The 20,149-nt window shown below is 34.7% G+C and overlaps 2 protein-coding genes across 3 annotated transcripts; both read right to left on the bottom strand.

Annotated features, from left to right (window-relative positions):
• Positions 1–3: 3 nt before the first annotated feature.
• LOC141847321 (argininosuccinate lyase, chloroplastic-like) lies at positions 4–7,262 on the bottom strand. The gene is made up of 7 exons (XM_074735335.1): positions 6,911–7,262; positions 5,687–5,950; positions 4,176–4,292; positions 2,848–2,996; positions 921–1,212; positions 648–812; positions 4–376 (listed from the first exon to the last, which is right to left on the bottom strand). The coding sequence occupies exons 1-7, from the start codon at positions 7,226–7,228 to the stop codon at positions 113–115; spliced, it is 1,569 nt and encodes a 522-aa protein (XP_074591436.1). The 5' UTR covers positions 7,229–7,262; the 3' UTR covers positions 4–112.
• A 1,934-nt stretch (positions 7,263–9,196) lies between these two features.
• Positions 9,197–19,979, bottom strand: LOC141846882 (argininosuccinate lyase, chloroplastic-like). 2 transcript variants are annotated; one of them, XM_074734904.1, is made up of 8 exons: positions 19,731–19,979; positions 18,498–18,761; positions 14,210–14,326; positions 12,804–12,952; positions 10,555–10,846; positions 10,269–10,433; positions 9,664–10,016; positions 9,197–9,547 (listed from the first exon to the last, which is right to left on the bottom strand). In XM_074734904.1, exons 1-7 carry the CDS (start codon positions 19,920–19,922, stop codon positions 9,717–9,719), a joined length of 1,479 nt encoding a protein of 492 aa, XP_074591005.1. In that variant the 5' UTR covers positions 19,923–19,979; the 3' UTR covers positions 9,197–9,547; positions 9,664–9,716. The 2 variants fall into 2 exon arrangements, with proteins under 2 accessions (XP_074591005.1, XP_074591006.1); XM_074734905.1 differs by having other exon boundaries at positions 9,197–9,525.
• Positions 19,980–20,149: the final 170 nt, after the last annotated feature.

The following is a 20,149-nucleotide window of genomic DNA, read 5'->3' as shown; positions in this document are numbered from 1 at the left end:
TTAGTATCAGTGCGATAAATTAGTTTTTAAACAGTAAGCCAAAATAGATATAACCTGAACGACAGACAATAAATATTTATTGTTTACGAATTTCACAATGATCTCTGAGAGTTTACTCGTTTTCGGTCGGACCAATTTGAAGCTTTGAGATCCAAAAGCTGACTTGTTCGGCAACGCATTGGGAACCTGTTGATCCATAGGATGAGAATTTCTTAACTGAATTCTCAACTCCGAGAAAATCATAAACATCTTCCTCAAAGATAGGATTGACTCCCTTTAGCTGATCAAGAGTGAGTTCGCAAAGCTGACAGTTTCTCGTGACACATAATGCGACACACTTGCCAACTATCTCGTGAGAAGTCCTGAAAGGCATCCCCTGTTGAACAATGAAACACAAGTTTTAATTGAAGAAACATAAAACTTTTACTTGCCCTCCCCCATCCCCCAAAAAATAGTTTCAATTTATCCCATATAGCAGTAAGTCATATCGTATCAGTGTAAGATCATCCATATAGGAAGAAATTAATGGGATTTGAAAACTCTTGATGTACGTTGGATGTTGTTTTTAAACTATAGGAAGCAAATAAAATAAATTTGATAATCCTCCAATTATAAGAAAAAAACAAGGGAAAACAAATTGAAATTACCTTTTTGACAAGATAATCGGCAAGGGTTGTAGCATCAAGATGCCCTGCTGGTAAAGCCTTTTGTATTCTCTCACCATTGAATGTGATGTTGTGGGCAAATTCAGCTGTTACTTCAAGCATTCCTAATACAGTTTTAACGCTGTCAAAGAGTGGTTCTTTGTCCTCCTGTTTCAAAAGAAAAAGTAGTTGCCATCATACATGAGCAATAAATGTAAGGCAACCTAGATCTCAAAGAAAATAGCAACTAAACATTGTCTATTGAGAAGCACGTACTTGTAGATCACGGTTGTATGCTTGTGGAAGCCCTTTGCATAACACTAAGAGGCTCATAAGATCTCCAACAACTCTAGCAGATTTTCCACGGACTAATTCCATTGGATCTGGATTTTTCTTTTGTGGCATGATGCTGCTTCCAGTAGATACAGAATCACTTGGTGTTAAAAAACCAAACTCCTCTGATGCCCACAAAACCCATTCTTCACCAAGCCGAGAAAGATGAACAGCTAGTATTGAGTTGGCTGACAAAAACTCCAAGACAAAATCACGATCGGATACGGCATCAATGCTACATAAAGAGATTGTTAGGTCAAGATCAAATATTATCTGAATCATAGTTGAAATCAAGAGAAAGGACAATGGAATAAATTAGCTGAGAAGCTCAATGTGACATTTCATTTATGTAGTTATCAATCATCAGATTTAGTCCAGAATATCGCGTTATAAAAGTTGCTAAATTGCCTTTACTTTTTTACATTTAACAAGTTAATAAATTGTTGCATAGCAATTATCTATCATCATCTTCGTTATGCCCCTTCTAAATTTTATTTCTTTTATTAGCGACATTTCTCTATGACTTGGAATGAGGAGTATTAGTTTGTTGAGAGGTAAGTATCATATTCTAGTTCTAATTTTTAAAGGGATAGAAGGAGAACAACAACAAAGAATCAATGTGATGAAAAATGACTTAACTGATTTTAATATTACTAATGATTTAGTTTTGACGGAGAAATAACTACTCCCAAATAATCAAGACTAACACACTAGATGATATCAGACTCAATTACAATGCCCTATAACTAACCAATGTAGGACCACACACATTCAACATATAATGAAAGCAATAGTATTTTTTAACATAATTCTCCATTGCGTTGCAATATAAGTAAACATTACATCTAATTTATTATAAGCAAGAAAAAAAAATCTTACAAATAAAAAATTAAATTAAATAACAATGAAACTTTACGATATTGAAGATGAAGACTATACTAGTGTAGTTGTTAAGAAGCTTAACCATCCAGCATCGACTGTTGAGTTAGGAAGTTAATATAGTGAGAGAAAATGAGTTAAAGTCTGTCAGTTAATGTAGCGAGAGAAAATGAGTTAAAGCCTATTACTCTAACGAATGAGGATGTCAGAGAGGAGATTGTATAATTGAGAGATAGAAGAAATAAAAAAAACCAATACATCTTTTTGATGTTGCAACCGATAGGCACACAAAAGGAAGGTTATGGCTCCAATCAACTAGCTTATAGGCACACAGATTAGGGTTCCAATCATCTAGCTTAAGAGAGGTGAAATGTTGGACTATTAAACTTACAATTATTTTATGAGAGAAATATCATACGAGACACCAATCTAGAGATGAGAATTTTGAAAAAAAAAAAAAACAGATTAACAAGTGATACCAAATATCATGAAATCTCATCCTAAATCATGCACAAAAGATGAATGAAAGATAATGATAATAACATTTGAATCTATATATTGTTAAATGGAGAGAGAGAGAGAGAGAACATTGAACATTGTGAAAATACTTTCGGTCTATTTTTTTTTTATTAGAGTAAAATAATTCTCCTGGAAACAGCCTCTTGCCAAAGGCAGGGTAAGGCTGCGTACATTGGATTCCCTCCCCGGACCCCGCAAGGCGGGAGCCTCGTGCACCGGGCTGCCCTTTTTAGAGTAAAATAATTCTATTGCTCTCAACTTCCTTGAAATAGAATTTCTACGTAAAACACAGTAGTCTCTAAATAGGTGATTTCTTTCCGTGGTCAAATTAGGAAAATCTCACCTGTGGATGATACTTTCTAGCAGAAGAATTTAATACTATCTTAACACAAACAGATAACATTTTAGATGGTTGCTAAGAGTGACTAAGATGAAAGATGTGGTAAATAGCAAAACTTCAAAGTCAACATACCTGTTTCTCATTGGAGCAGTAAATCCCAAAGCATCTGAAGTATGAAATCGGTCAATAGGCAGGCCAGTACCAGCTAGAGCACAAGCTCCCAAGGGGCAAATGTTCAACCGATCCTTGCAATCAACTAGTCGACTAATATCGCGTTCAAGCTACAACAGATCACCCATGTTCATATGGTTATGTGGCGACTCAAAAGATTGAGTTGAATCTTCAATCAAAAGAGATTCAATCTAATTTTAGATCACACAGTTTCTAACTTATCAAGAAAACTAGAATCAGCAAAATTATAACCAAGCATAGCTTGACTGAAAGAAATGGATCGTATACATGATACATTTGACAGTTCATCTCAATACTAAGTAGTTAGTAGTAGTCACATAATTCCTCAAAATAAACCTTAAATCTTCTTCCCTTGTGCTTCTTGCAAGAAGTTAGATGTAGGGATGATCATGTGTTAGCCCTTTGTCCATATTTAAATCTAAGATCATCTTTTGGAAATCCACTTGCTATTAACCAGGATCAAAATCATAGAAGGCACAGGTGTAGTTAGCTGATAGAGGCAACTTTTGATCTCCTAGCATTTGCTGATATGCGAGAACAAATATATCACTAACATGAGGAGAAGATGAAAAAGAGGAAATAAGGACACCAGTTATGGAAGATGGCTAATTGATTGATTGATTCCAGTATTGCACTCATGAAATATATTTACAGATCTAGAACATGGATGATGGAGTGAATGAGAAAACCACAGTTGTAAATATTCAGTTTCAAGTCAGTTACACTAGTTGCTTCGATGACTCTTCATCCAATACCCTCTTCTTGTGCAGTCTCCTGTGATAACTGCATTGAGATCAGTCCATAATATATTGTTTAGCTTCTATTAGGTGAGCGTCTAACATTTGTGCTTTGTGTATCATCACAGTTAAACATTTATAATAAGAGAGAAGTAAAAAATCTGAACTTACAACTCAATCAGAGGATTGGATTATCACAATACCCTCACTGAAGAAGTGAAACTGAATCTTATGTAAGTTTACTGCCCAATCTAGCAGGTTGATCATATGATCACTGTTGCAACTGTCAAAGAAACCAATTGTTGCCCACTGATAGTTGACATACACCCTGGCTGGTGCTGTCATGTTTACATTAGTGAAAAGACCTACACAATCTTCATTTGGTTTTAATGACTACTAGCTGCAGTTGACTGACAACATTCAAAGATTTCGCAATATATTTGGTTATTCCATTTACATTTCCTTCAACATATAACTTTTATGCTCTTCCATTCTTTATTACAAATGCAAGTTTTGAAGGATTTTGTTTACCTGTTCAACATATGACAACAGTAGATGTTGCAGTAAGACGGGTTGTGCCCTCTGCAGGTGAGTATAACCAGGAACTATTAATCCTTCATTTTTCAAACCTAATTTGATTAAAGCAACCTGAAACAGAAAGCATTTAGTCAGAAGAACACATAAGGTACAAAATAGTCTGAAACTGCATTATGAACTATCAAAACAATTGTCTGCACTCACTCTTCAACTGATACTAATGGTAATGAACGAGTCTGAAACTTAATGTGACCACTTATTATATGGTCACATAAAACTTAAACGACATGCAATCCACCCAAAAATGAAAAATGCATCTCACATAAAGAGGTGAACAACCCACGATCCACCAGTGAAGAATGCACCTAACATAAAATGGGTGTCCCATGGAGCAATGGTGAAGTAGGAGTGTGGCATCCATTGGGACTAGAATCAGTCTATTTCTTATATTCTTCCTCCAATTCCAGCAATTTCTTCTAAAATCTCATTTATTTGTTGTTATTTTTTTCAAAATTTGAAAGGATCTTAGAGACCTATCCTAGAAATCGTCTGGAATTGGATTGGCCACTGCTAATCCCAACCCAACTCATCCAATCCATAAAGGGATCAACGAGTTTGCTTGCTAACCATGTATTGCAGTTGAAGGTAAAAACAAATGAAGATAGTCTGCGAGATCATTAGCAAATGCTTCAATTTATACCTTCAATAGCTGGTTTGATTTAACAAGGTGAACATAGGCATCAACAAGTAGAAAAAGGACATTAGAAAGTCAAATTGTCAAGAACATGCTTTCTTTCTTTCTAGGCACTTTAGATTAGTATTCAGCATTTTAAGGAGAAACCATAGTCCAAAGATAATGAGTCAGCTAGATTCATGTCCTTTAGTCTGAGTTAAACAACCACATTTTCCAACAAAAATCCACGAAGACATTTTGGATTGTACAATATTTATTTATTGGATTAATCCCCTTTTGTGGTTTAAAAATCCTGTTTCAGACCTCTCGCAAAGTATGAAACTATTCCATTATATTTAAAAATCCTGTTTCACTCTGCCAACTTCCTTAAAGACATAGTAAAAGTTAAAATGTAGACACATAAATTATACATAATGGAAATTAGCATAACCACGTACAATTTAATGAGAAGAAATTTTTGAAGTATGCATTCATGTTAACACAAGCTTATCAAAACGGAAGGTTATAATCATAATAATCATGAGAACAAGCAAAACTACCAATTTTGAAGTTAAAGTATGCATTCATATCAACACAAGTTTACCAACAGTGAAAGCTATAGTTATCATAATCATGGCATGAGAACAAGCAAAGCAAGGGTTGATGATGAGGGTGGCATGAGAACAAATGACCAGGGATAGGCAAAAAACAACATGATATGGGAAATGTCAATTATGGTTCTTGTGTTGCCAAATAAAATATTATGTTCAAACATCAGCAAACTCAAAAAGAATACAATAAAAAATGCAATATAAGAATTATACGAACATACCTGCAGTTCTTTAATTGCTACCACAATTTTATTTATGGCCATCCTACACCATAAACGAAGATCTGTGACAACTTGATCATTACGACTTCTTGCAGTATGGAGCTTTTTTGCAGGTTCTCCAATCATGTCCGTCAGTGCAGCCTCAATATTCATATGCACATCTTCCCTATCCTTTCTCCAAATAAACTCCCCCTCTTCAATGTTTCTTTCAATCTCATCAAGACCACGTAAAATGCTATCTCTATCACTATCAGTGATTAGACCCTGCATGACATTGATTATTTAAACCAATGCTTTGTGGCAGAAATAGTCTAACAGAAACTAATTCTGGAATTTTTTTTAAGAAACACTTTGCAATCTAATTATCGTAGAAATATTCCACTATCAATCAACAATCCTGAGAATATATTAGTTAGTAGAATTAAGGATGTAAGAACTTAGTGTGTACTTAAAATGATTGATTGTCATATATAATTTGTTCCCTAAAAGTGCAAATTTCATGAACTCTAGTTATGTCTCTCTCTAGAATATATTTCTTTGAATGTTTCCAGTGTTCTTAATCAATAAACTCTGAATAAATGTCCATTAGATGTTCAGTACAAGGCTTAGATGTCTTTAAACTATAATTTCTTGGAGCTGCATCAATCATAAAGATCTCCACAAACCACACAAAGTAAAACTTAAACTTCATCTATTATTATCATGCTGGTTTGTTTGTCACAAATGTTTGGGGTCTGCTACATCATAATTCTTATGCACTATGCAAGACTATTTCACTAGCATCATTCAAACTTCATCAATTATACCTTGTGACAAAATAAGAAGAAAATAAAACAGTTTCATGTGTCTATAGATGTCTAGAAAAAATGCCTTGTGAATTTTTCCAGCATCTCGCTAAGGTCAACGCTGTACTTTCATTTATCTGGTAACAGATCTTCAGTCCACAAGGAGGACATGCATGTGTAAAACAAGGCCAAAAAAGGTGCATTTATCATCAGCGAGTGAAGAAGAACAATGAAAACATGTGAAACAATCACATTTCATAACCAAACCAGAGCTTTTCAAACACTATTCTAGCTCTCCTAACTTCAAATGAAATTGAGGAGAAAAATGCATAGTCTCGACGTGAAAAGGGTATATAAAAAGGAAAGTAATTTAAACGAAAGTCTCATATTCAAGAATTCAAGAAGTGTCAATAAGGACGCTAAAACAAACACCACGAACCTGGTGCGCGAGCATCCGAGCGTGGGCTCGGCTGCCCATTATGTCCTGCTTGTAGAGAACCTTGTCGAAGGAGACGGACTCGCTGAAGCGCTCAACGGCGTCGGTGACGCTGTCTTCGAATCGTCCGCCCCACAGCTTGGCCTCCTTCGAAGGACCCTGATCGTGCGACTCCTTCAACTCGGAAGATAGCATGGCCTTCGGCGGGGAGGAGAAGTTCCAGCGAACGGCGGGGAAGCTGTGGGTGTGCTGGAGGCGGCCTTCGCCTTGATTAGGGTAGTGGTGGTAGATCGCAGGGCGGAGGGAGATCACATAGGACATCGCCGCTGGGGAGGAGATCGACGCTGACGCTGGGAGGGGAGGGAGATCGGAGGAGATTGCAGAAAACCTAACGCTGGCCAGTGAAAAACGTGGGAAAACGTGCTTTATCGCCGCTGGCCAGTGAGGCTTCTATTAATCAAATTAAACTGACTTAAATTAATCTGATTTTAAAATCTTAATTAATTACTTCTATTAATTAATTAATTAAACTATTTTCATTAAATAGAATTAATAAAATAAAATAAATTTAAATTATAATCAAACTAATTAAAGAATCTGACTTAATTCTAATTCTATTTTATTTAAAATCTCTAATTCAACCTTTGATTTCAATTAATTCAATTAAAATTCCTTAATTTTAAATTAAGTTTTGTAGTATGCTCTATGTATTTTGTGTGTCCATGGGATAAAACATTTTTCCTTTTGCCTTTTATGTTTAGTACATGAACAATTGTGGGTGACTTTTTTCAAACTCTAAAGTTGTGTAGATATATTTTTATTATACAAGGGAGTTTGAGAAATGTATTAATATATTATTGAACTGAAACATTAAGTGTTTGGTGGTAAATTAAGGGCTTAGGAGGAGTCTCTTGACTATTTTTGTTTTCAAAAGGGAGGGAGGCATATGAAATATTGTATTATTTCGACAACAGGAAATTCAAGAGAAAGGAGGGGTATCGATGGTTTTTCATACACACATAGAAACTCATTCCACTCCTTCAGTCAAATGCTATCATCAAACACCACCACCCTCTTCATCTTTCTCTCATTCCTCTAAGGTAAAATCACTATAGTTTTTATCACATGTACTAATCCCTATTTCCCTTGATTCCCCTCTCCCTTCGTTTTTTTATGTAGGCAGCGATAGACCCATCGAATAAAGGTGTGTCAAAAGAGCATTGTTCAATGCAAATTTGAGGATTAAATTTACTTAGATAGGTAAAATATGAATTTTGTGTTAGACGAACGTTGTTCATTGTGAATTTGGGATATTTTATTTCCTTAGATAAAATATGAATTTTGTGTGCCGTATGAAAAGTTAAGCATAGGGGATCCTTATGGGGTTCATGAATTGTTTTAGAAGTAGATTTTGGTTCTAGATTGACAAGTAAGCCCTAATAGGAATTATTATGTTATAGGATAGCATCTCAAATCAAAGCTTGATGCGTTCTAGAGGGTAAATTAGTCCTCTCATAGACCATGGTAAATACTTTTAAAAGGTCAAACTCTATACCACATAGTAATTATTTTAATATAAGATAAATAATTACTGAATTGGATGGTGCATGGAAGATCATGGATTATGGACCACTAGAGAGCCTTTATTTTAGGATGGCTTTGCTGTGTAATTTATACATAGATATTAAGTAGAGACCTATCACTTGATTTGTGCAAACTAGAGAATTAAAATGTGCAAGAACCATCCTACCCCACTTTTGATTGGAGTCATGATTCTTAAATTGTATTTTCTGTAGCTTTGGCATGACCAAGTATCCTTATGGGACAGGCCATATTAAATATATGAAATACAGGCGTTCATATATTTCATCCATAACAGTGTTGCATGGTGGTGTTGAACATAGTGTGTACACATCTAAACCATTGGGTCTTATTTGCACATGCACGTGTTTTATATAATAGGTAGATGACTTTACTTCGATCTGATAAATTTGAAACAGAAATTTTGTATATTTAAAAATTGATTTTTAGAATATTTATTATTATTATTATTGGGATTCGAATTATAATCTTCTTAATTGTTTCTTTTAGTACTCTACTACTGTGTTACATCCATTTTTGCGTTGTTTCTTGTGGTGTGGCTAGCTCGGCTTTTAGTGTAGTAGGGCAGAGGCAGAAGGCCTGCTACTTTTGGGATCCAAGATATGTCGATCGGCAAAATGGAACAGAGAAACGATTTAATCAAATGGCCAAGCTTTTATCCCCCATGAACTAAAGGGTACTCAAGCAGCGAAGCGGTTACAATTCTGATGGAGTCCATTGTGATTAGATCCAATATGATGATTGGAAAACTACATACTTTCAAACAGAGACTGGAATAAACTTTTAGGCTCTAGGCATGGGAATTGAAAGTGGATGTAAGATCAAGAAACTCTTGAATTTTGGCAATTGGCTGTTTTATTGGCCTCAACAGAGTAGACGGGGGATGCCCACTAGCTACGTTGATGGAAGTTTTCAAGCGTGGTTGGATTAAGATGTACTCTCTTGGATTGATGCGCAGATCACCTGAGTCGATCCTGAGAACGTTGGAGGCAACGACGCCTTTCAGGTGGTGACCCCTGAAGCGGCTAATCAGTATCACTGCGATGAATTAATTCAGGATTTAGAAGTAGATAATCAGTGTCAGTGCGATGAATTAGTTTTTAAACACTAACCCAAAACAAATATAACCTGAACGACAGACAATAAAAACAAACCTGATTTTGTTACATCCAAACTCCATTACACTGAATAAGATCCAATGAAGTATTTATCGTTTGCGAATTTCACAATGATCTCTGAGAGTTAACTCATTTTCGGTCGGACCAATTTGAAGCTTTGAGATCCAAAAGCTGACTTGTTCGGCAACGCATTCGGAACCTGTTGATCCATAGGACGAGAATTTCTTAACTGAATTCTCAACTCCAAGAAAATCATAAACATCTTTCTCAAAGATAGGATTGACTCCCTTTAGTTGATCAAGAGGGAGTTCGCAAAGCTGACAGTTTCTCGTGACACATAATGCGACACACTTGCCAACAATCTCGTGAGAAGTCCTGAAAGGTATCCCCTGTTGAACAATGCAACACAAGTTTTAATAGAAGAAACATAAAACTTTAATTGCCCTCCCCCACCCCCCAAAAAAATAGTTTAACAAGTATCAATTTATCAGCGTAAGATCATCCATATAGGAAAAATATTAATGGGCTTTGAAAACTCTTGATGTACGTTGGATGCTGTTTTTAAACTAAGGAAGCAAATAAAATAAATTTGATAATCCTCCAATTATAAAAAAAAACAAGGGAAGACAAATTGAATTTACCTTTTTGACAAGATAGTCAGCAAGGGTTGTAGCATCAAGATGCCCTGCTGGCAAAGCCTTTTGTATTCTCTCACCATTGAATGTGATGTTGTGGGCAAATTCAGCTGTTACTTCAAGCATTCCTAATACAGTTTTAACGCTGTCAAAGAGTGGTTCTTTGTCCTCCTGTTTCAGAAGAAAAAGTAGTTGCCATCATACATGAGCAATAAATGTAACTACCCATGCGAAGGCAACCTAGATCTCAAAGAAACTAGCAACTAAACATTGTCTATTGAGAAGCACGTACTTGTAGATCACGGTTGTATGCTTGTGGAAGCCCTTTGCATAACACTAGAAGGCTCATAAGATCTCCTACAACTCTAGCAGATTTTCCACGGACTAATTCCATTGGACATGGATTTTTCTTTTGTGGCATGATGCTGCTTCCAGTAGATACAGAATCACTTGGTGTTAAAAAACCAAACTCCTCTGATGCCCACAAAACCCATTCTTCACCAAGCCGAGAAAGATGAACAGCCAGTATTGAGTTGGCTGACAAAAACTCCAAGACAAAATCACGATCGGATACTGCATCAATGCTATATAAAAAGATTGTTAGGTCAAGATCAAACATTATCCGAATCATAGTTGGAATCAAGAGAGAGGACAATGGAATAAATTAGCTGAGAAGCTCAGTGTGACATTTCATTTATGTAGTTATCAATAGGGGTGAGCAAAAATTCAATTAAACCGAATAAATCGATCGAACCGACTGAATTAAAAAATTCAATTTGGTTATTTCTGAATTTCGGTTATTTTTTCTAAAAAAATCGATTAATTCGGTTCGATTTTAAAATTTTTTATTCGGTTAAACCGAATTAACCAAAATAAAAAAAGTAATTTATAAATTTCTAAGTAAGTAAATTTATAAATCCTTAACTAATTGATAAATTTTTTATAATATTTAAATAATTTAATTATTTGAAAATCGAATTAATAAGCCTTTTATCGGTTCGGTTTGTTCGATTTTTATTTGATAATTCGGTCGGTTCGGTTAGTTTAAAAAAATTCGATTCGGTTCGGTTTTGATTAATTCGGTTCGATTCGGTTTTAACCGAATACTTTCCCCTAGTTATCAATCATCAGATTTAGTCCAGAATATTGCATTATAAAAGTTGCTAAATTGCCTTTACTTTTTTACATTTAACAAGTTAATAAATTGTTGCATAGCAATCATCTATCATTATCTTTGTTATGCCCCTTCTAAATTTTATTTCTTTTATTAGTGAAATTTCTCTATGACTTGGAATGAGGGGGAGTATTAGAGTTTGTTGAGAGGTAGAGTATCATTTCTAGTTCAATTTCTAAAGGGATAGAAGGAGAACAACAACAAAAGAATCAATGTGATGAAAAAATGACTTCACTGATTTTAATATTATTAATGATTTAGGTTTGACGGAGAAATAACGACTCCCAAATAATCAAGACTAACACACTCGATGATATGAGACTCAATTACAATGCCCTATAACTAACCAATGTAGGACCACACACATTCAACATATAATGAAAGCAATAGTATTTTTTAACATAATTCTCCATTGCGTTGCAATATAAGTAAAAAAATACATCAAATTTATTATAAGCAAGAAAAAAAATCTTACAAATAAAAATTAAATTAAATAATAAAGAAACTTTATGATATTGAAGATGAAGACTATACTAGTGTAGTTGTTAAGAAGCTTAACCATCCAGCATCGACTGTTGAGTTAGGAAGTTAATATAGTGAGAGAAAATGAGTTAAAGTTTGTCAGTTAATGTAGCGAGAGAAAATGAGTTAAAGCCTATTACTCTAACGAATGAGGATGTCAGAGAGGAGATTGTATAATTGAGAGATAGAAAAAATAAAAAAACCAATATATCCTTTTGATGTTGCAACCGATAGGCACACAAAAGGAAGGTTATGGCTCCAATCAACTAGCTTATAGGCACACAGATTAGGGTTCCAATCATCTAGCTTAAGAGAGGTGAAATGTTGGACTATTAAACTTACAATTATTTTATGAGAGAAATATCATAAGAGACACCAAACTAGAGAGGAGAATTTTGAAAAAAAAAAAAGATTAACAAGTGATACCAAATATCATGAAATCTCATCCTAAATCATGCACAAAAGATGAATGAAAGATAATGACAATAACATTTGAATCTATATATTGTGAAATGGAGAGAGAGAGAGAGAGAGAGAGAGAGAGAGAGAGAGAGAGCATTGAACATTGTGAAAGTACTTTCGGTCTATTTTTTATTTTTTTATTAGAGTAAAATAATTCTATTGCTCTCAACTTCCTTGAAATAGAATTTCTACGTAAAACACAGTAGTCTCTAAATAGGTGATTTCTTTCTGTGGTCAAATTAGGAAAATCTCACCTGTGGATGATACTTTCTAGCAGAAGAATTTAATACTATCTTAACACAAACAGATAACATTTTAGATGTTTGCTAAGAGTGGCTGAGATGAAAGATGTGGTAAATAGCAAAACTTCAAAGTCAACATACCTGTTTCTCATTGGAGCAGTAAATCCCAAAGCATCTGAAGTATGAAATCGGTCAATAGGCAGGCCAGTACCAGCTAGAGCACAAGCTCCCAAGGGACAAATGTTCAACCGATCCTTGCAATCAACTAGCCGACTAATATCGCGTTCAAGCTACAACAGATCACCCATGTTCATATGGTTATGTGGCGACTCAAAAGATTGAGTTGAATCTTCAATCAAAAGAGATTCAATCTAATTTTAGATCACACAGTTTCTAACTTATCAAGAAAACTAGAATCAGCAAAATTATAACCAAGCATAGCTTGACTGAAAGAAATGGATCGTATACATGATACATTTGACAGTTCATCTCAATACTAAGTAGTTGGTAGTCACATAATTCCTCTAAATAAACCTTAAATCTTCTTCCCTTGTGCTTCTTGCAAGAAGTTAGATGTAGGGATGATCATGTATTAGCCCTTTGTCCATATTTAAATCTAAGATCATCCTTTGGAAATCCACTTGCTATTAACCAGGATCAAAATCATAGAAGGCACAGGTGGAGTTAGCTGATAGAGGCAACTTTTGATCTCCTAGCATTTGCTGATATGAGAGAACAAATATATCACTAACATGAGGAGAAGATGAAAAAGAGGAAATAAGGACACCAGTTATGGAAGATGGCTAATTGATTGATTGATTCCAGTATTGCACTCATGAAATATATTTACAGATCTAGAACATGGATGATGGAGTGAATGGGAAAACTACAGTTGTAAAAATTCAGTTTCAAGTCAGTTACACTAGTTGCTTAGATGACTCTTCATCCAATACCCTCTTCTTGTGCAGTCTCCTGTGATAACTGCCTTGAGATCAGTCAATATATATATTGTTTAGCTTCTATTAGGTGAGCGTCTAACATTTGTGCTTTGTGTATCATCACAGTTAAACATTTATAATAAGAGAGAAGTAAAAAATCTGAACTTACAACTCAATCAGAGGATTGGATTATCACAGCAACAAAATTTTAATTTTAGCATTATCCTCACTGAAGAAGTGAAACTGCATCCAGAGAGCTAATCTTGGATCACGAATTCCCCATTTGTAGCAGGATGACACATTTAGTTATGTAAGTTTACTGCCCAATCTAGCAGGTTGATCATATGACCACTGCTGCAACTGTCAAAGAAAACAATTGTTGTCCACTGATAATTGACATACTCCCTGGCTGGTGCTGTCATGTTTACATTAGTGAAAAGACCTACACAATTTTCATTTGGTTTTAATGACTACTAGATGCAGTTGACTGACAACATTCAAAGATTTCCTAATATATTTGGTTATTCCATTTACATTTCCTTCAACATATAACTTTTATGCTCTTCCATTCTTTATTACAAAATGCAAGTTTTGAAGGATTTTGTTTACCTGTTCAACATATGACAACAGTAGATGTTGCAGTAAGACGGGTTGTGCCCTCTGCAGGTGAGTATAACCAGGAACTATTAATCCTTCATTTTTGAAACCTAATTTGATTAAAGCAACCTGAAACAGAAAGCATTTAGTCATGTTCCATAGAAGAACACACATAAGGTACAAAACAGTCTGAGACTGCATAATGGACTATCAAAACAATTGTCTGCACTTAATGTAATTGCACTCTTCAACTGATACTACTGGTAATGGATTTTCCTAAGGAGCAATCTTATGTCAAATTCAAAAGGATTAGCCAAATCTGGCATGTTTAAAAAGTCTTAGGGTGTTTTCTTTTGGAAGAAATTTCACAAATTTCAAGAAATTTTTGAAATGTGGCTGATAGTAATTTTATAAGAAAATAAGTAATAAGTATAGTTGAGAACTTGAGATCAATATATATATATATATATATATATAATCGTGATATCCTGTGAGACGTACAATGTGCGAATGTGCATCCACAGGATTTTTTTTTTTTTTTTTGGCTTGCAGTTAAACCATTTAGGGTTTTGCCTCTTGGGTTTAGGGATTGGATAATAATATTAAGTACAAAAAAATTTTTTCAAAATGGAAACAATTTAAGTGCTCACAGGATGTGTTGGGTTGTTATCCCTTACTCCTTACCCTGCACACCCCATGAGCAACTAAATTTTTTTCATTTTGAAAATTTTTTTGTACTTAATACTATAACCCAACCTCTATACCCTAAAGGCAAAACCCTAAATGGCTTAACTGCAGACGCGCGCACACACACACACACACACAGGGACAAATGATTTTTACTAGAAATGGTAAAAAAACAATAATCATATACTCTTATTTTTATTATTCTTATCTTATTGTAAAATTACAATCAAACACAATTTCAGAAATGGATTTCCTTTTTAAAAAATCAAAGGAAATGGAAAGCATGAATTTTGTCCAAAAACTAGCCTAACCTAATACTCTAAATAACACAAGGTGTCGATATTAGAAATTTCAAAAGTTTAAATATCAGTTGTATCAGATTGGTGGGATCTGCGTGGCTAGAATCAGTGAAAAAAGTATTAAAAATCACAATATTAAAAGAATTTTAAAGAACAAAATAGTGATAACAAATGAAAAAAGAAAACTGAAAGTAATGCATTTCATATTTCATTAATATCAAAACAACAAAATACAAAAGTAAACTTTATTCATAATCTAAAGTCATGGTTTAAAATCTTGTAGTGTACCGCACAAAATGGTCAAAACATATCGTTTTTGTAAATTACCAAAACTTGATACCACTTGGCACAAATAATGTAATGCTTCCTATGTTTCATATCCTTCCTCCTTCAATCTCCAATTCATCACCGGTACCATGCATTAGAACATCGGCAAGATACCGAAATAGTAATATAATATCATTCCAATAAAAAATCGAAACTCCGACACGACTCAAGATTTTGAATCTTGTTTGAATAACTTTATTTTCAATAAATTAAAATTATTTAATCAAATTAAACTGACTTAAATTAATCTGATTTAAAATCTTAATTAATTACTTCTATTAATTAATTAATTAAACTATTTTCATTAAATTAATTAATAAAATAAAATAAATTTAAATTATAATCAAATTAATTAAAGAATCTGACTTAATTCTAATTCTATTTTACTTAAAATCTCTAATTCAACCTTTGATTTCAATTAATTCAATTAAAGTACCTTAATTTTAAATTAAGTTTTGTAGTATTCTCTATGTATTTTGTGTGTCGATGGGATAAAACATTTTCCCTTTTGCCTTTTATGTTTAGTACATGAACAATTGTCGGTGACTTTTTCAAACTCTAAAGTTGTGTAGATATATTTTTATTATACAAGGGGGTTTGAGAGATGTGTTAATATATCATTGAACTGAAACATTAAGTGTTTGGTGGTAAATTAAGGGCTTAGGAGGAGTCTCTTGGCTATTTTTGTTCTCAAAATGGAGGGAGGGGGGATATGAAATATTGTATTATTTCGTCAACAGGAAATTCAAGAGAAAGGAGGGGTATCGATGGTTTTTCATACACACATAGGAACTCATTCCACTCCTTCAGTCAAACGCCATCATCAAACACCACCCCTCTTCATCTTCATCTTTCTCTCCTTCCTCTAAGGTAAAATCACTATAGTTTTTATCACGTGTACTAATCCCTATTTCCCTTGATTCCCCTCTCCCTTCGTTTTTTGATGTAGGCGGCGATAGACCCATCAAATAAAGGTGTGCCAAAAGGGCATTGTTCAATGCAAATTTGAGGATTAAATTTCCTTAGATAGGTAAAATATGAATTTTGTGTTAGACGAACGTTGTTCACTGTGAATTTGGGATATTTTATTTCCTTAGATAAAATATGAATTTTGTGTGTCGTATGAAAAGTTAAGCATAGGGGATCCTTATGGGGTTCATGAATTGTTTTAGAAGTAGATTTTGGTTCTAGATTGACAAGTAAGCCCTAATAGGGATTATTATGTTATAGGATAGCATCTCAAATCAAAGCTTGATGCGTTCTAGAGGGTAAATTAGTCCTCTCATAGACCATGGTAAATACTTTTAAAAGGTCAAACTCTATACCACATAGTAATTATTTTAATGTAAGACAAATAATTACTGAATTGGATGGTGCATGGAAGATCATGGATTATGGACTACTAGAGAGCCTTTATTTTAGGATGGCTTTGCTGTGTAATTTATACATAGATATTAAGTAGAGACCTATCACTTGAGTTGTGCAAACTAGAGAATTAAAATGTGCAAGAACCATCCTACCCCACTTTTGATTGGAGTCATGATTCTTAAGTTGTATTTTCTGTAGCTTTGGCATGACCAAGTATCCTTATGGGGCAGGCCATATTAAATATATGAAATACAAGCATTCATATGTTTCATCCATAACAGTGTTGCATGGTGGTGTTGGCCATAGTGTGTACACATCTAAATCATTGGGTCTTATTTGCACACGCATATGTGTTTATATACTTGCCACTTATTATATGGATCACATAAAACTTAAACGACATGCAATCCACCCAAAAATGAAAAATGCATCTCACATAAAGAGGTGAACAACCCACAATCCACCAGTGAAGAATGCACCTAATATAAAATGGGTGTCCCATGGAGCCATGGTGAAGTAGGAGTGTGGCATCCATTGGGACTAGAATCAGTCTATTTCTTATATTCTTCCTCCAATTCCAGCAATTTCTTCTAAAATCTCATTTATTTGTTGTTATTTTTTTCAAAATTTGAAAGGATCTTAGAGACCTATCCTAGAAATCATCTGGAATTGGATTGGCCACTGCTAATCCCAACCCAACTCATCCAATCCATAAAGGGATCAACGAGTTTGCTTGCTAACCATGTATTGCAGTTCAAGGTAAAAACAAATGAAGATAGTCTGCGAGATCATTAGCAAATGCTTCAATTTATACCTTCAATAGCTGGTTTGATTTAACAAGGTGAACATAGGCATCAACAAGTAGAAAAAGGACATTAGAAAGTCAAATTGTCAAGAAAATGCTTTCTTTCTTTCTAGGCGCTTTAGATTAGTATTCAGCATTTTAAGGAGAAACCATAGTCCAAAGATAATGAGTCAGCTAGATTCATGTCCTTTAGTCTGAGTTAAACAACCACATTTTCCAACAAAAATCCACGAAGACATTTTGGATTGTACAATATTTATTTATTGGATTAATCCCCTTTTGTGGTTTAAAAATCCTGTTTCAGACCTCTCGCAAAGTATGAAACTATTCCATTATATTTAAAAATCCTGTTTCACTCTGCCAACTTCCTTAAAGACATAGTAAAAGTTAAAATGTAGACACATAAATTATACATAATGGAAATTAGCATAACCACGTACAATTTAATGAGAAGAAATTTTTGAAGTATGCATTCATGTTAACACAAGCTTATCAAAACGGAAGGTTATAATCATAATAATCATGAGAACAAGCAAAACTACCAATTTTGAAGTTAAAGTATGCATTCATATCAACACAAGTTTACCAACAGTGAAAGCTATAGTTATCATAATCATGGCATGAGAACAAGCAAAGCAAGGGTTGATGATGAGGGTGGCATGAGAACAAATGACCAGGGATAGGCAAAAAACAACATGATATGGGAAATGTCAATTATGGTTCTTGTGTTGCCAAATAAAATATTATGTTCAAACATCAGCAAACTCAAAAAGAATACAATAAAAAATGCAATATAAGAATTATACGAACATACCTGCAGTTCTTTAATTGCTACCACAATTTTATTTATGGCCATCCTACACCATAAACGAAGATCTGTGACAACTTGATCATTACGACTTCTTGCAGTATGGAGCTTTTTTGCAGGTTCTCCAATCATGTCCGTCAGTGCAGCCTCAATATTCATATGCACATCTTCCCTATCCTTTCTCCAAATAAACTCCCCCTCTTCAATGTTTCTTTCAATCTCATCAAGACCACGTAAAATGCTATCTCTATCACTATCAGTGATTAGACCCTGCATGACATTGATTATTTAAACCAATGCTTTGTGGCAGAAATAGTCTAACAGAAACTAATTCTGGAATTTTTTTTAAGAAACACTTTGCAATCTAATTATCGTAGAAATATTCCACTATCAATCAACAATCCTGAGAATATATTAGTTAGTAGAATTAAGGATGTAAGAACTTAGTGTGTACTTAAAATGATTGATTGTCATATATAATTTGTTCCCTAAAAGTGCAAATTTCATGAACTCTAGTTATGTCTCTCTCTAGAATATATTTCTTTGAATGTTTCCAGTGTTCTTAATCAATAAACTCTGAATAAATGTCCATTAGATGTTCAGTACAAGGCTTAGATGTCTTTAAACTATAATTTCTTGGAGCTGCATCAATCATAAAGATCTCCACAAACCACACAAAGTAAAACTTAAACTTCATCTATTATTATCATGCTGGTTTGTTTGTCACAAATGTTTGGGGTCTGCTACATCATAATTCTTATGCACTATGCAAGACTATTTCACTAGCATCATTCAAACTTCATCAATTATACCTTGTGACAAAATAAGAAGAAAATAAAACAGTTTCATGTGTCTATAGATGTCTAGAAAAAATGCCTTGTGAATTTTTCCAGCATCTCGCTAAGGTCAACGCTGTACATTTATCTGGTAACAGATCTTCAGTCCACAAGGAGGACATGCATGTGTAAAACAAGGCCAAAAAAGGTGCATTTATCATCAGCGAGTGAAGAAGAACAATGAAAACATGTGAAACAATCACATTTCATAACCAAACCAGAGCTTTTCAAACACTATTCTAGCTCTCCTAACTTCAAATGAAATTGAGGAGAAAAATCAACACATCAGCACTATGCGAGTCTCGACGTGAAAAGGACTATATAAAAAAGGAAAGTAATTTCAACGAAAGTCTCATATTCAAGAAATCAAGAAGTGTCACGGACTAAAACAAACACCACGAACCTGGTGCGCGAGCATCCGAGCGTGGGCTCGGCTGCCCATTATGTCCTGCTTGTAGAGAACCTTGTCGAAGGAGACGGACTCGCTGAAGCGCTCAACGGCGTCGGTGACGCTGTCTTCGAATCGTCCGCCCCACAGCTTGGCCTCCTTCGAAGGACCCTGATCGTGCGCCTCCTTCAACTCGGAAGATAGCATGGCCTTCGGCGAGGAGGAGAAGTTCCAGCGAACGGCGGGGAGGCTGTGGGTGCCTGTGGGAAATGGCTGGAGGCGGCCTTCGCATTAGGGGTAGTGGTGGTAGATCGCAGGACGGAGGGGTGGTAGGACATGACGCTGGGGAGGAGATCGCAGAGGAAGAAAACCCAGCGCTGGCAAGTGAAAAACGTGCGAAAACGTGGGAACTGATCGCGGCATCCTCACGTGCG

The sequence above is a fragment of the Curcuma longa genome, chromosome 16, assembly GCF_044706935.1.
Source record: "Curcuma longa cultivar G26 ecotype Majalengka, Jawa Barat chromosome 16, ITB_CL_G26_1.1, whole genome shotgun sequence".
Classification (NCBI taxonomy): Eukaryota; Viridiplantae; Streptophyta; class Magnoliopsida; order Zingiberales; family Zingiberaceae; genus Curcuma; species Curcuma longa.
Note: the sequence above shows the minus strand (reverse complement) of the source record. Positions and strands in the feature narration are given on the sequence as shown.